This window comes from Sitodiplosis mosellana, unplaced genomic scaffold (assembly GCF_009176505.1).
Source record: "Sitodiplosis mosellana isolate CC-2019 unplaced genomic scaffold, AAFC_SMos_1.0 Smas_scaffold_30, whole genome shotgun sequence".
NCBI lineage: Eukaryota > Metazoa > Arthropoda > Insecta > Diptera > Cecidomyiidae > Sitodiplosis > Sitodiplosis mosellana.
In genome coordinates this window covers 1-15,804 of record NW_022595272.1, presented here as the reverse complement: position 1 = coordinate 15,804, position 15,804 = coordinate 1, and the positions used below count along the sequence as shown (strand labels likewise).

The 15,804-nt window shown below is 35.3% G+C and overlaps 4 protein-coding genes across 5 annotated transcripts; 1 reads left to right on the top strand and 3 right to left on the bottom strand.

Moving 5' to 3' along the window:
• Positions 1-3,328: 3,328 nt before the first annotated feature.
• Positions 3,329-5,303, bottom strand: LOC129569123 (aminoacylase-1-like). The gene is made up of 8 exons (XM_055447639.1): positions 5,065-5,303; positions 4,651-5,004; positions 4,414-4,542; positions 4,139-4,351; positions 3,991-4,073; positions 3,790-3,923; positions 3,662-3,722; positions 3,329-3,586 (listed from the first exon to the last, which is right to left on the bottom strand). Exons 1-8 carry the CDS (start codon positions 5,147-5,149, stop codon positions 3,443-3,445), a joined length of 1,203 nt encoding a protein of 400 aa, XP_055303614.1. The 5' UTR covers positions 5,150-5,303; the 3' UTR covers positions 3,329-3,442.
• A 10-nt stretch (positions 5,304-5,313) lies between these two features.
• Positions 5,314-15,142, top strand: LOC129569121 (double-stranded RNA-specific editase Adar). The gene is made up of 13 exons (XM_055447638.1): positions 5,314-5,721; positions 5,821-5,901; positions 11,262-11,448; positions 11,567-11,730; positions 11,841-12,012; positions 12,100-12,270; positions 12,348-12,516; positions 12,644-12,774; positions 12,839-12,970; positions 13,049-13,214; positions 13,294-13,384; positions 13,460-13,620; positions 13,685-15,142. Exons 1-13 carry the CDS (start codon positions 5,701-5,703, stop codon positions 14,112-14,114), a joined length of 2,076 nt encoding a protein of 691 aa, XP_055303613.1. The 5' UTR covers positions 5,314-5,700; the 3' UTR covers positions 14,115-15,142.
• Positions 5,776-7,688, bottom strand: LOC129569124 (aminoacylase-1-like). 2 transcript variants are annotated; one of them, XM_055447641.1, is made up of 7 exons: positions 7,529-7,688; positions 7,137-7,465; positions 6,914-7,055; positions 6,571-6,854; positions 6,345-6,478; positions 6,202-6,262; positions 5,776-6,139 (listed from the first exon to the last, which is right to left on the bottom strand). In XM_055447641.1, the coding sequence occupies exons 1-7, from the start codon at positions 7,611-7,613 to the stop codon at positions 5,996-5,998; spliced, it is 1,179 nt and encodes a 392-aa protein (XP_055303616.1). In that variant the 5' UTR covers positions 7,614-7,688; the 3' UTR covers positions 5,776-5,995. The 2 variants fall into 2 exon arrangements, with proteins under 2 accessions (XP_055303616.1, XP_055303615.1); XM_055447640.1 differs by having other exon boundaries at positions 7,116-7,465; positions 7,529-7,687.
• LOC129569125 (translation initiation factor eIF-2B subunit beta) lies at positions 7,924-9,637 on the bottom strand. Its single transcript, XM_055447642.1, has 5 exons — positions 9,323-9,637; positions 9,177-9,263; positions 8,529-9,097; positions 8,159-8,432; positions 7,924-8,087 (listed from the first exon to the last, which is right to left on the bottom strand). The coding sequence occupies exons 1-5, from the start codon at positions 9,391-9,393 to the stop codon at positions 8,015-8,017; spliced, it is 1,074 nt and encodes a 357-aa protein (XP_055303617.1). The 5' UTR covers positions 9,394-9,637; the 3' UTR covers positions 7,924-8,014.
• Positions 15,143-15,804: the final 662 nt, after the last annotated feature.

Here is a 15,804-nt window from a genome sequence, read left to right as displayed (position 1 = left end):
ATGAGCCAATGCTTAGGTATGATATCAATACCACCAGGATCAACTTGCATGACGTTCCATACTCCCCAACGACATTCAAATATGTGGCCAAACGGATTTCTCGTTCGAGCAATTTAATGGGCTCATTTCCTTTCCGAATCAACCCATTTCATCTAATTTCTATGAGCCATTGCTTAGTTTTGGCTTAAATTTGTTGAATGGTTCGATTCATTCGCTTTACTCCTTCTCGCTTCAGTGCTCGTATCGCTGCCAAATATTGCATACTAGAGCGCGTTTAACATAATTGACAGAAACCCACTGAGTTATCACAACCACTGGATTCTTCCCGTATACTGGTATACTAGATAGGAAACGGACACGAGCAAATCCAAGCTTTTCGCTTACCTCTTGAGAAATTCAACGCAAGGCTCTATGAATTTACACTAAAGATGTCATATGAATAATATTGATTTTGTTTATTTGAGAAAAAAAATAATTTTTATGACAAATGATTCTTTCTTTTGAAATCTCCTACTGTTTACCATAGTCGATATCAGGTTGATGATGATGATAAGTACTTAGAATACGTAAATATTCGCGGAATATTTGTATTTCTTCATTGTCCTCCCATTTATTTATGCCACCGATATTTTCACTTACAGATTCTTGTTGGTCAACTAGGTGCAGTAGTGGGTTTTCGCTTACCGATTCTTTTAATTTCAAGTTGTATGGAAAATATATGGCACACGTGATTATAGCAACACTGCAAGTAGAACAATATGACTTTAGTCACAATAATTCAATCGATCTGAATCTAAAACCAATGCTACTTACCATATGCAAAGAAAGGTGAGGAATTTTAGATTCCAAACGCAACGATACGCGCAGGAATGTTTAGTCTTGTCTTCCATTTCTGTTTTCAAGTCAAACTGCTTTGTTTTCGCTAAACATTCCATAGCTGATTCCACTTATTTTCTACTATTACAACGAATTTACAGTGAACTACTACAATCGTGTGCACGAAATTTTTTTTTATTCGGATACAACATCAGGTTCGACATTAGAAGCACACAAAAATACTCACGAATAAACGTGAACTCCAGAACTATTACATACATGGAACAAATTTTATGTATCTTTTTTTATCGTTTATTATCATACACCGATTGTTTTACGAAATATTTGCTTTGTAAAGTAATAGATTATTCTGAAGAATAAAGAAACAACTAAGCAATTATAAGATGGGGCAACCAAAGTTCTATTTTAAATCGTTTGATTTAACATTGATTTAATTCCATCCAGAAAATAAATTTTCGTTGTGCTAAAAGGCACAAATTACGCTGGAACCATCGTTTCTTCGGCTTTTTCCTCGTCGTTTGATCAAAACGTCTTGCAATATCGGAAAATATTTAGATGAATATTCAAATCTTGGAAAATTTGCCGAAATAACTTCGGGTAGGGCGATTTCAATTGTAGATTTTATGTAGTTTAATGTAGTGTTTTTACTTTTTTTTATTTAGGAACAATTTTTTTGAGTAATCAGCTATCGAAAAACTGCTATAAAATGGAAAAACTCAAATCTTGGTCAAAAAACGTATTTTCCACAAATCGAATTTTTTTCGAATGAAGAATGGTTCCAAAAAATTGTAGATAAATTGTAGAATTAAAATCAATTGTCTGTTTCCGAATATGTCAGCCCATTCGTTCGATTATTATTTCTTATTTGGCTCCAGGGGAGTTTAATATTTAATATGGGAATAAAACTGCTATAAACTGCTATAAAATGTGTTTTAATAATTGAAGTAACCAAGAATTAATTGTAGTGGCCCGAAAATAATTGTAGATTTTTTGAGCCACTACAATAACTGTAGGTGCTTCTACAATCTACAAACAATTTTCTGTTTTTGAGTGTGCGGTGCTTGTTTGTGTATAAATACTTTTACATTCTTGATGGCCTTCAGCACATCGAATTTGGTGTCACCTCCAGTTTTCGTTTCATCCTCAACCGTCAAGCTGTTTTCAACGGCATCGTCGTTTATCATTCCAAAGGAATGCACAAGCACATTGCTAAAATTATCCGCACAGTTTTTCTATGCCAATGCATATATCTGGCGCCTGATCTCTGCTTCTGTATAGTCATATTTATTCTCAGTAACACATATGTAAATATATGAGAAGTCAAATGCAGCAAAAATAACTACTCAGAAAAAAGCTCAAATTTAACCTCAAAAAGTCAATATAAACGGCCCAATACACAAGAAAGACCAAACTCTTTTTTTTTACCTTTTCGTGGTCAAAATGTATAGAAACATCAATCCTTGTGCATTTTTTTGTGAGTAAACAATAAAATAACAATGTATCACATCGGATAGTCTTTTAACAATACGACTATGTTCATTTAATTTTGAGTATTTGAATATTTTAGTAGAAATTGAAGAAAAAACAGCAACCATAAATCAAACGTTGCCCAAATTGGCAATAATTTTTTTATATATAAATTATACTAGCATTTTGTCTATGTTGTTGTGATTAAATTTTCTTACCAAATGATGAAAATGATCAAAACTCCAACAATCCAAGGATATTGTTGAATGTATGGTACTGTACTTGTTTGATGTGGATTATTTTTTATGCAGGAGATGATGATTTTGAATAAACTTGAAAACTTTTAATTTTATTTTAAACGAGCTTGGAAATTAATTCCACACACAATGTCAGTGGAATAAAAAAAAACTTAGTTGTGTTTTATATCATCAAAAAGTATATAGTATTTTATTCGATTGTATTCGATCAACAGTCAAACATAAAGAGCGAAAGCATCTGACTGTCACACATTATATGTATTCTCTCACTTTCAATTTCTCAATTTGAAAAAAAAATACGTTTTAAAAATAATTCTTCTTATCATCATCTAATGTGTTAATTAGTATGTGTTTGTACGACGTTGGTAATCAAAATGCCAATTCGATTTTTGATTTCGGAGTATTGACATTTCTTCAAACTCATCCTCTATCGCTGGAAGTCAAATATTCCGTTGAATTCACTCGATCATTAACAATTCTAATATTTCTATTGCTATTTCCAAAGATATTTAATTGCTTAGCTTCTCACGAAAGATTGTATGCAAACATGGTTCAGAGTAGCACTGAGATGCGTGTTTCTTTGCATCAAGATTAAACCAACATCAAAGCAGTTGTTATCTTTTCATATTTTTTCTCTCTACCTAATTCAAGTTTTCTGGTTGTATCATGATGCACTAAACCTGTAATAACAAAAATCATTTGCTGATGATATTAAAAGCTAACCTATCCATTTGAATGCAAATATCGAATAAAGTAGTCGATTGAAGTTCAAGTGTTTGTAAACAAGCTATTGTTTTATTGGAAATAAATCAAAAAAGTTTTTCTTCACAAGAGTTTGTGTTTAAAACTAAAGATCTATTGGAATAAGTTGGTATTTCAAATCAAACATTGGCCAAATTTGGTATGATTTTTTTATAAATCTGAATTCCAGCCAGATAAGTCTCACATCGAACGTACTCATCGTGATCGTGCAGCAAAACAGGAACATTATTCATAGGCGAGAAACCAAGTGCAGGTATATTTTGCTACAATAAAACATAGATTTTAGTTGAACTGGCTGAGGTTTCAAGTGAAGTAGTTATAAAAAATATGTTATATACCCTGCGAATGTATCGGCTATCGGTTCCACCGGGGAAGACTTTAGTTTTCATCTTTAGATTTCTGTAATTGATACGAAGTTAAATGATATGCAAGACTTCAATAATTGAAGAAGAAAAAAACTTCGTACAATTCATCAATTGCTTTTTTGAAGGCCAACCAATAGGGATTTGAATCATCAATTGCTGTGACTGGCGCCTGTGGATTCTTGTGTATATAATTGAGTTCGATATTGCCTCCAGCCTCTTCACACCAACGGTTGATCTGTTCAGTGATGAAACGTGTCACCAATTAAAATTTGAAAATTTCAAATTCGTAAAATTTTACTTACAGTCTTTTCAAATTCATCAAGTTTGATATCGTTGGCAATGCGAATGTCAAATACTACACTCAGTACCGGTGGAACAACATTGCCTGAACCATTTTGTGGAAAGAATCGTAAATAATATTGTACAATACACTTATTTCTACCACTCTACCTTGGACACCACCCTTGAGCAAGGTCATATTAACAGTTGTTACGTCGCCAAGATCCACATTTGCATTATTCTCCAATTTGGCGGCTTCAACCTTACGGAAGCTCATCAATTTATCGACAAGATAGTGAATCTTTTCTCCGGGGGTATTTTTAAACAGCATTGACCCGTGACCTGATTGGCCATGGCAAATGAATTCAATCTGCCAAATAGTTCCTTGAAAAAAATAATGAACAGTTAATTCGTGATGATTACATTGGAATAAAATCGTTGATTACTCTCTGCGTAATAGAGATTAAACTCCTCCGTTGGCGAAGCAATGCCTTCATCTAGCGAAAATCCAACGTTCAATGCTTTAAACTCATCGGTTGTTACGAATTTGGCCATTCCAAAGTAACCTCCGACCTCTATGTTCATAGCCAAAAAGAAAAAGGAATTTCAGTTCGTTTTGTTATGTAATGGTTCTACTTCAAGAAAATAATTCAATTTTATATCCGGTAAAACCAAATTAATACCTTCATCTGGCACAAATATGACATGAATCGTCCTTTTGAGCTGTTTCACACCATCTCGTTTTAGTGCTCGAATAGCCGCTAGATATTGTACACCAACGCATTTCATATCTTGAGCGCCACGTGCAAAAATCTTTCCATCTTCATCGATGTCAGCGTCAAACGGTTTGTGCGTCCAATGTTCTTCGAACACTGGTACGACATCCATATGAGAATTCAAGACGATGGATGGAAGATTTGGCTGCTCACCGACCCATGTTAAAATTACGATGGGGTTTTTATCGTTCACCGGATAGTGGATCGATACTGGAAGGTCTAAACTTTTGGCCTGCCGCTTGAGAAACTCAACACATGGCTCTGAAAATCACCAAATTAAAGTCAATTTAAAGTTCGTGTCATTTCCCAAATCAATTTTACCATAATCGATGTCTGGGTGTACACTCGGAATGCGCAAATATTCGCGAAATATTTGGATTTCTTCATTAGTATCCCAATTTGTCATTTTATTGTCAGCAAAATAAAGAAAACACACCAAAAATCCAATGATAAAATACAAACAAAGACAAGACTGCGCTCAGCTGTCAAATAAAAACTAAGTGCCAAACTGTTTTATTTTATATAGAACAATATCTCGACACTTGAGCTGTCATAAACACATACAATGTTGATTGCATGCTTGTGGTTTTACGAATAGCAGTATGCAGCTACAAGTTTACCCACAGATAACTTCATTCGTTTACACAGGCGCACACATTGCAACGACATACATTTTGTTAATCTGAATAGCAAACCACAAAAACAAATCAACGCTCACTGTAACGAACAAAGCGCCGGCAACATCCACTGTATACTTCACTGTGAAACTGTGTGACATTTTGAAACTAATTTCAGTTTAATCTCTACTGTAAATTAAGTGCCTGTTTAGAATTGTTTTCCTCTATGCAAACATCCTATTATCAAGTGACTCGATTTATATCTGAATTAGGGTTGATTAAATAACCAAAAGTGGTATTGGTTTGAATCATTGTGATTACCAGATTGTCCACAGATAACATGAGATACAACAGGCAAGAAGTAAGATAGGAATCGTGTCTTTTTAAAACAATTGGAAATAAACAGAAAATGGGATTCATCTTGTGTTTCGGTTTTCTTATTTATTTCAAATCATTCCAGAAACCGAGCATGCAAACCATGGATCGATACAATTTATTCGAGCATGAACCACCACCACCAATGATTTACATCTCATTCGATGTAAGTAAATTATGACATTTTAATCTTTATTTTAAGTTTAATAAACACAGTTGTTGCTGGTATCTGGTTTTTTGTTGACACTTCTCGTGTAATTTCATGCGTTGGCCAGATTTGAGATAATCTTTTTGTAAATGTTGATCCCATTTAGATAAATATCGGCTTGAATGAATTCATCGTGGTCGTGAAGTCTTATCGGTGTGTTTGGCATTGGCATGAAGCCAAGAGCCGGCAGATTTAACTAAAAATTAGGTTGAGATTACGTATATTTTTAGATATCGTTATATGATTTATATTTCTTACCTCGCGAATATATCTGGCATCGGTGCTACCTGGACAAACCCATTTTTCAACATCTAAATTCCTGATGATGTTTAAAAAAAATGTAAATCATTGTGTTCGTTCAGTTTGCGACTTACAGCCGATTGAAAAATTTAAAAAATTACAATTCTTTCACAGCATCTTCGAACGCCACCCAGAATGGATTACTATGATCAGTTTTTGTAATTGATGCTTCTGCATCCTTCAATATTGGCTTAATTGTTATGCCGCCGCCAGCTTCAGCGCACCATCCCTTTATCTGTTGAATGAAAATGAGCGATTTATAAAGAATATCAGATTTCATTAAAAAGAAGGAAAACTAAACAAAAACGTTCAAAAATTAATCCCAACCTGCTGTTCGAAAGCATCATGATCGACATCAATTGCCAAGCGAATGTCAAAAGTAAGACTCATTTCAGATGGCACGACATTTGTCTGCAGTCCACCCTTCATCATTGTCAGATTTATTGCGGTCACATCACCCATTTTCAGTTCTGGGTTATCTTTCAATTTTTGTGATTCAATTTTTCGCAATTCCATCAATTTATTGAGCATGTACTGTACTTTTTCGCCGGGTGTATTTTCTTGAATAATACATCCGTGACCGGCCTGACCTTCACAGATCAATTCTAGTGCTAAAGACACATTTCAATTGTTATTTTTCTTTTTCCAAATATTATTCAATCCATCTCACCAAATTGTCTGCGTTCGGCATAAAAAACTGGCATTTTATTCAATGGAAAAGCGCATGATTCATCCAGTGAAAATCCAATATTAAGTTGTTTAAATTCAGAGCTATTTACGAAAGCCTTCATTCCAAACTCGCTTCCGATTTCCTGGTAGTAAACAAATTAATAAAATTAACATAAATATTACTATTATTTTAATTTTTTCACCTCGTCCGGGACAAATGTTACGTGAATGGTTCGTTGCAATTGTTTTTCATCCTTTTTCAAAGCTCGAATTGCAGCTAAATATTGCATTCCCGTAGATTTCATATCCTGTGAGCCACGTGCGAAAATTCGGCCATCTTGGTCAATGTCAGCGTCAAATGGCCCATGTGTCCAACGTTTCTCATCCACTGGCACAACGTCCATGTGGGAATTTAACATGATTGCCGACAGATCTGGATTAAGACCAGTCCATGTCAGTATTACAACTGGGCACTTTTCATTGGCTGGATAACAGATCGACACCGAAAGATTCAAACTTTTCGCTTGTCTTTGGAGAAATTTTACACACGGTTCTGTGGAAACAAAGTCAATTTGATTTACGAAATATAATTTTTATTTAGTTTTCATATGTTTACCATAATCAACATTCGGATGAACCGTTGGAATACGTAAATATTCTCGAAATATTTGAATCTCTTCGTTGTTGTCCCACTTTGACATTTTTTATGGTTCTGTTTAAGCGATCAACTTCGACTAACTTTAAACAGACAACCAAAGGCTTGAAAGCAAATACGTACAATGAAAATAATTATGACTCGATGCAATAAGATTTGCTGGTTATAACGAAGTTAAAGTTTTGATAACAATGAAATATCTTAGTATTGCAGTAAATAACAACGTCATTTGACATTTACAGTGTTTTGTGACGTTTCACATCAAGAAATGTACTTATATTCTCTTTTTGAAAGTATTTCTACTATTCTCAGCTTATATGAAAAGTTATTTGATGGAGTGAACGTTTGACAAGTTGTTTTTTTATGTTAATCTTAAAGATGTTTATTGAATTTGGGGGAAAAAAGCAATCATGTTAGTCGTTTATTAACAACAATAATTTAAATCTGCTACAAATCATAATCCTCTGGGTGATAAAGTTCACTTAGCAGTCGATACATATATGAAGGTGCATTCCCTCCCCTGAAACAAAGAATAAACAGCAATTAAAAATCGATCGTAGACCAGTTTGATAGTTAAAATAGACAACTAACTGATTTGAAATGAATAAAGTGACGAGTTCGGGCGGTACATAATCAAATATCGGACTGAATGCCTTTGCAAAGGGTGCTGCACTAGAGCTATATGGGATTATGCCTTCTGCGCATCCAACTAAGTTAAAGGCATCTTGTTCATAGCTACACAAGTGCACTGGTGACAATTTATACATTGGACACAGTACAATAACTGGAACTGAGTAATGTTTTGCAGCCAATGCAACGGTTAGAGCTCCACAAGCCGCTCTCAGTCCACCGTTGGCTAATACACCTTGAAGAAAATGAAATTTTATTCATGATTGCCGTCCATACTAACAATGATGATCGAATAATTGCGATTCCACATTTCGCATTCAATACGACTTACTGTGTGTGCCAATGATGACTTTATTCACGCGAGACATCATTGCAAAAATTGCCGCATCCGAAATGACGGTGGTTTCAATCTTAGACTTAGCCAACGAGGCAGCCAAAGCATGTCCTCTGCAAGCTGGTGCACATTCCGCGATTACTACTTCAAATTTTCGTTGTTTCGCTGCACTTTTCAAAAAACTTTCGACTGATCGTGAATGGCCGAGTGTCAATATCAATTCCGATGAATGAATATGTTCAGCAGCCTGTGCTGAGAGATTTTCAGCGCTGGTTTCGAGTTCAGTTTCAATCTCTTGCAAATGATCCAACAACGCAGCTCGAAGACCATCTTGTGGTTTAGAATAGTCCCGAACCTGTTCACTCTCACTCGTTTGTGTAACCAATTTGTGCAGTGACAGTGTGGCTTGTGAATCATCCGCAACTGGAACTTGAACCTTCTGAAGTGCATCAAATTCTTCTCGAATTAATTTCAATACGCGTCTTGCCATATTCGCAATAACGGACTCTTGTGGTAATGCCGATACAAACAACCGCCCTTGTTGTCGTACCATTGTCATAAGTTCGCTATTTTAAACAAAAACCAATGAATTCGAATCAAGGATTGTAGCAAAAAAAAATTATTATTCCAAAAACAATGTCATACTCTGCTGTTTTCCATTTTGTTTTCGAAATGATTTCTTTGAACAGTTGAACGGCATGCGTTGTTATAACGTACGATCCCTCAATGTTGCTGAAAATATGTGCTGATGTAAGATTGATTTTGAAATATGCAATCGGCATTTTTCTTACCCGACTTTTATGTCATGGATCAAGTTAGCGACGACATCAAGTGGAACGGGTGCTTCTTTTGATTTTGTCATATTTCTGAATATTTTCTCTAAACTTTTCAACTGAAATTTTAAACTGAGAAATTTTTTTATCTTCAAACACTGTGCAGTGTGCAATCGGATTGTATCAATGTGAAATTGAATTGAAATGTTTTCCCTTCACATAGAGCTATTAGCTATCTGACACATTGACACATGTGACAAAGCAGGTCAGTATAACAGTTGTGCATGCTCACATTGAATAATCCAGCCGCAAATATTCTCGCGGTTATTGAATGAAAACATGAAAAAATATAATTTTCTTCGAGGTTGGGGCAAAAAATCCAAAAATAGTCGATTTTAAATTGCAAATAAATGCATATTTCCGACAAAGCCGCAGCAGCGATTGAGTGTGTGTGTGTATGTATATGTGCGATGGCAACACCACGTTGTGCGCTGCTGCTGTGTGGTTTGCTTGACATCCGATAGCATGTTGTTTTGACAATTCAGCCAAATGATACGGGATGTGTATTCCGTGAGAAAAAAGAAGTCATTTTTGTATTTGTGTATCTCTCTTTTATGTTTTGTTCATGAATATTAAACACGAAGTAAATAAATTTGAGTTTTGAAATCAAATAAATGGAAACATAATCGTTCATTTGGAAGACGTGCGCACTGTCTACATTTGATATAAAGCGCTTGATTTATGCAGTTGAGAAAGTAGATTCGATTTTATTGGTAAGAAAATGAAAGGCCAAAAAGGAAGAAAAAGAGTGTGAGTGCTTTGTTGTGTGTAGTAGAATGGAAAGTGCATTGCTTGTGGAAATTTCGCGTTTTTTCTACTTGCTCTCGCTGCAACTCCCTCTTTCTCTCTGTCTGCACTGCGAAGTAAATCGTATTCGAATTTCAAATGTTGATTCATAAGTTTAGTATTATTGATGATCGTATGTACATTGAGGGCCAGTATCGAGGTAGAAGGAAAAGGATTCAATTTATTGATTTTTCTCGTATTATTTTCGGTTATGCAAAATTCATCTACTTCCTTATCGCCGCTCGCATAACTATATGCCGACGCAAACTATATATATATGCATGCAACTAACACATGCATGTACCGATGGAATTTATCCCATAAATTTTTTTTCGGTCGTTTTATCATTGAAAAACGCTTTTCTGTGCATGCTCTCTCATGAAATAAGCTCGAACACACGCATACACAAGCATAGTGTAGAAACAATCAACATAAGCCATTTAGCGTTATCCTGTTTTGTTCAGCCACCATTCACCGTTCAAAAATGATTCGTTTTTGTGCAAGCAGTCCAGTCTGTATATAATACGCGAAGATTTTTGCTTTCGACTTTTATTGCTTTTGATTCTTTTGTTTTTTTTTTTTAATTCTCTGTGTGTCTATTTTCGGTGTGTAAGTGTGTTCACTCGTTTTTTTTTTGGTTATTTCGGGGGAGCGTTTTTATGTGTAAACTATCGAAATAAATTGCTTATTGTGTATGAACTATATTTATAGCTATACGTGTGCTTTACAATTACTTTTGGAATCTATAGTGGTTTTGAACCCTTTGCACGAACATATGTGTATGCATTCTCGTCGTCGTCGTCGTCGTGGTTGTACACACTCACTCTACATCTGCATTGATATCCGCATTGAACATAATTTATGTTGTCAAGTCGGGAGCACCCGGAATACACAAAAACCATTTTTCTCATTATTTTTCCGTGATTTGTTCCGTAATATTCATTGACTTCTTGAGCTTCGGCTGTTCAAATCAGTTGCGACGAGTCCTTTCATTCGAGCTGATGGTTTTGTGTGTTTCGTGCTATTTTCTGTCTACACGCTCTCATTGTTCTTTACGGCTATTTTGCTATTCTTTTTTTTTTCAAATTCTTTTTGCTCGATTGAATTTTAGAACGATATGACTAGTAATGGAAATGATGAAGTGAATCATTCTCAAAATCAACAAAACAAAGCTCCGAACGGTGTTTCACAAATGAAATGTGGTGGCTCGATGCTGCAAAGTCCCAGCACAGTTAGAAAAACGAATCGAAATAACCATAACATGGGCCTAAAACGACGAAGCGTCGATCCGGTTGCCGGTATGTGTGTTTTTTCTTCTTTGTATTTCATCGAATTGGAATTATTCCGTGTTTGTTTGCACAAAGGTGCAAGCGACAAACGTGATAATCGGTCCCATTTATTTGTTTTTCTTTTTAGCTGGCATACCAAGGAAAAAATTGAAAACAAACAATGGCATAGCAAGTGCGCAACAGCCGAAAAATACGGTGGCTATGCTCAATGAATTACGGCAAGGTCTTGTTTATAATTTAGAAGCACAAAGTGGCCCAGTTCATGCACCCATCTTTACAATGACGGTTGAGGTAATTTCATCAATTAATTATTTATGATTGACACCGTGTTGAAAACCGATTAAAGAAAATTTCTTTTTCCTGTCGTTGTATTGGCCTATTGGGAAAAAAATTAATAATAGGTCGACGGCGAAAAATACGTCGGTCATGGGAGAAGTAAGAAATTGGCACGCATACAGGCAGCCGAAGCGGCTCTACGAAATTTCATTCAATTCAAAGATGGCACTGCTCTGTCACCCATCAAAACGGCCATCAGTATGGATTTTACCAGTGATGATTACATGGATAATAATGGTAAAGGTTATTCGGTTATCAGTTGAATTGAAGAATAACTCGTCTAGCCGAGAACTTTTTATTATATTTTTTTTTCTTGTCGTAAAGAAACGAACAAGACGATGATGAATAAGAAGCAAACACCAGAAAAGGGCCCAGTCATGCTGCTTTACGAGTTATTCAACGATGTGCAAATCGATTGTGTGTCATCGGATGGTGTGCAACATTCACGATTTAAAATGGTGGCTACTGTAAATAGCCAGAAATTTGAAGGAACCGGTTCGTTTGATTACATCATTTGATTTGATTTGATTTTATGTTCATTATCAGTTAACATTATACACTTGAGTGTTCAGGTCCGTCGAAGAAGCTGGCAAAGAATGCAGCTGCCAAAGCAGCCTTAGCAACGTTATGTGATATTTCGTACAGTCCAATGCAAATGAAGTCTAACGAAATCGCTCCCGTCGAAAGCAATAAGAAACAGTCATATGAACTGCCACAAACCTTCGCTGATAGCATTGGAAAGTGAGTGTTGTTTTTTTCTCTGAAGACAACAATGTTTTATATATTTTTTTTCAAAGAAATTTTCTTTTCAATTTTTGCAAAAGTTCATTTCATTAACTCATTCCGTTATCGGTGTTTTTCTCTTTAGATTGGTATTGGAGCAATTTGCTGAAGCGACAGTCAACATTGAGAATTATAGTCGACGAAAAGTGTTGGCTGGAATTGTGATGACGGAGAATCTGGATCTAAAAACAGCAAAAGTGATATCAGTCACCACAGGTTGAGATGCATTAGATTCAGTTTCTTCTTGTTTAGTTATTTATTTTGCAAAATTTAAAATCAGGTACCAAGTGCATCAATGGGGAATACATGAGTATCAGCGGAACTAGTTTGAATGATTCGCATGCTGAAATCGTTGCCAGACGATGCCTCATGGATTTCTTCTACAGTCAATTGGAATTGCACACAAATGCAAGTAAGTATCCACCGAACTAGCGCTAGAATCGTTCGGAAACAAAAATCTGAAAAGAATTTTCTTTCAAAATTGACGTAGGCACAGCAAAAGGTTCAATTTTCGTAAGACCATCACAGCCTGATCAATTGTATAAATTACGTGATGGAATCAAGTTCCATCTTTTCATTAACACTGCACCCTGTGGAGATGCTCGCATTTTTTCGCCACATGAAACTGAGATCGGCGTGGACAAACATCCAAATCGGTATTTTATTGCTTAATTCATTTTACAATTGTATTGTTTTATTTTGCTAATTTTGCAAATTATTAATTGTATCGAGAAGGAAAGCACGTGGTCAGCTGCGCACGAAAATTGAATCAGGTGAAGGTACGATACCGGTAAAAAGTAGCGATGGAATCCAGACATGGGATGGGGTAATAAAAAAAAAGAGATCTCTCTATTGAAGTTGTCGAGCTAAAGATAACGATAACGATAACCATTTGTTGCAGGTGATGCAAGGACAACGACTGTTAACAATGTCATGCTCTGACAAAATCGCCAGATGGAATGTAGTTGGTGTACAGGGTGCACTTCTCTCATCAATTATCCAACCAATTTACTTGTACTCTGTTGTTTTGGGTAGTTTACTCCATCCGGATCATATGTATCGGTAAGACACGAAATTCTTCATGATTTATTTCTAGTTCCAGTAATTCCAATTCTATCTATATTAGTGCTGTCTGCGGTCGTATCGAAACATCGATTCAAGGTCTTCCGCCGCCATATTTTTTGAACAAGCCAAAATTTGCTCTGGTCACATCGACTGAAACGCGTAATCAAATTAAGGCACCGAATTTCGGAATCAATTGGACGATCAGCCAAAGAACCGTTGAGGTGGTAAATTCGTTAACCGGAAAAACGGTAAATAGCAAAGTGTCGCGGCTTACAAAGCAAGTGTTCTTCGGACGGTATGCAAATCTTATCAAACAATTGCCGAACTTGCGAGTTGCACGCTTAATAACCGGTGATTATAGTGAGACGAAGCAGGCAGCACGCGAATATCAAATTGCCAAACGTGAATTGTTTGACGCATTTCGACGCGAGGATTTGGGCAGCTGGTTGAAAAAGCCAATTGAACAGGACAACTTCAATTTACCCAAATGACACGATTTAGATATGGTTATTGATGATGGCATCGACACTGATTTTATTAGCGTTGATAAGCAATTTACGTATGCTCCACGAGCACCAAATCCTACCAAAAATCTAAGCCAATCAACTCTGACTGGAAAAAAGGTATTGAACGCGCGCAGATATTGTGAACGATTCAACGGCAAAGACAAACAATCGAATAAAATTGTTGACAAAATCTTGATGCATCGAATTGGCAGCGGCGGCGGCAAGCGAAAACCAAACGCCGGTTTTGTTACTTTTAAAGAATAGACATTAGTAAATTGGTCGTGGTTGAGTAAAAACTGCGTCACAAAAAGTTTAATTCTTGCGTAAAATAATTGTAGCATGGAGTAATCTGTTTTAAGATCTATATTGAAACATCGAAAAGAGAAGCACGAAGTGAATATCAAGTGGTAGCAATTTTGTGACAGTTTTCTTACTCATTCCAACGGCCTTTCCAATTCCATTCTAAAAAGTAATTAAAATCTTTCAATCAAAACAATAATTTTATTTCGATTGCTTTTTTTGTCAAAACGAACATCGTCAATCTTCGACGTGACATTTGAAACGAAAGTTTGAAACTGATACAATAATGTTATTTAAAAAAAAAATTGAAATACGTAAACAACATCAATAAGATCAGAGTCTTGTGAACAACCACAAAGGGGAAAAAACCTTTGAAGTATTGTGAGATAATTTGTTTGCAATCAATAACTTATATACAACGGATTTTAACCCATTCTATTTGCATAATGAGATCAAATTCACACTCCACACACAACACAACACATATACATATACATATAACAACACACATCCAAAGCATGAATGCTTCACAGAATAGTATACGTAGCAAAGTTCAAAGTAACCACCAAAACGTTTTTCTTTTTCTCCATAGAAATAAGAGTTTAAATTATGTATTCTTTCAATTTTTGTTGTATCCAACAAAATCACACAATTTATTTTCAATTTTGCGATAAATAAACTTTGTTTTATTGTACAAAGTGTAATAAAACTCATATTCTACGTTTTATTTTTTGAACACATTCTTAATGTTTCAAACAATAGCCTTAAGAAAAGGATACCTTATGATTGGTTTTCATATCATTTTAAGGAAAAAAATCTAATATTTTGAACATTTGTTTTTCCCTTTGTCACATCCAAAAATTCAAAACGTATTTATACTGAAGCTGGAAGTTCCAGATATATTAGACAATTGATCTTTGGAACAAGAAAAAAAAAATAGTCAAAAATCCGAGATGCAGGTGCTTTGAAATGCAATTGAGGAAACGGTCTTCTTCATTAAACCGATGCTTTAATTACAAAATACACATATACAGAAAACAGTTTCAATCTACCGTAGTTGTTATACAGTGCTGATTCGAAACGCTAGCCTCTAGTAATATTCCTTATAAATTACTACTTAACGAATGTTTAAATGGTAGCGATAAAAAGAAGAAGATAATGAAACAAGCGAAATGAAAACAGAACAAAACATGGAATTTTCAAGTTAAAGTGGCTTTTCAAATAACTAAATATTGATACGCTTAAACTGGAATCTCATGAACAATAATTTCTTTAAGCCAATAAAAGCGATTCAATAGATGAATGAAGCCACATTCTTGCAGCTTTCGCATATTTAATCCATCGAGTTTTTATGGGAGTTCTCACGCGCAACCAA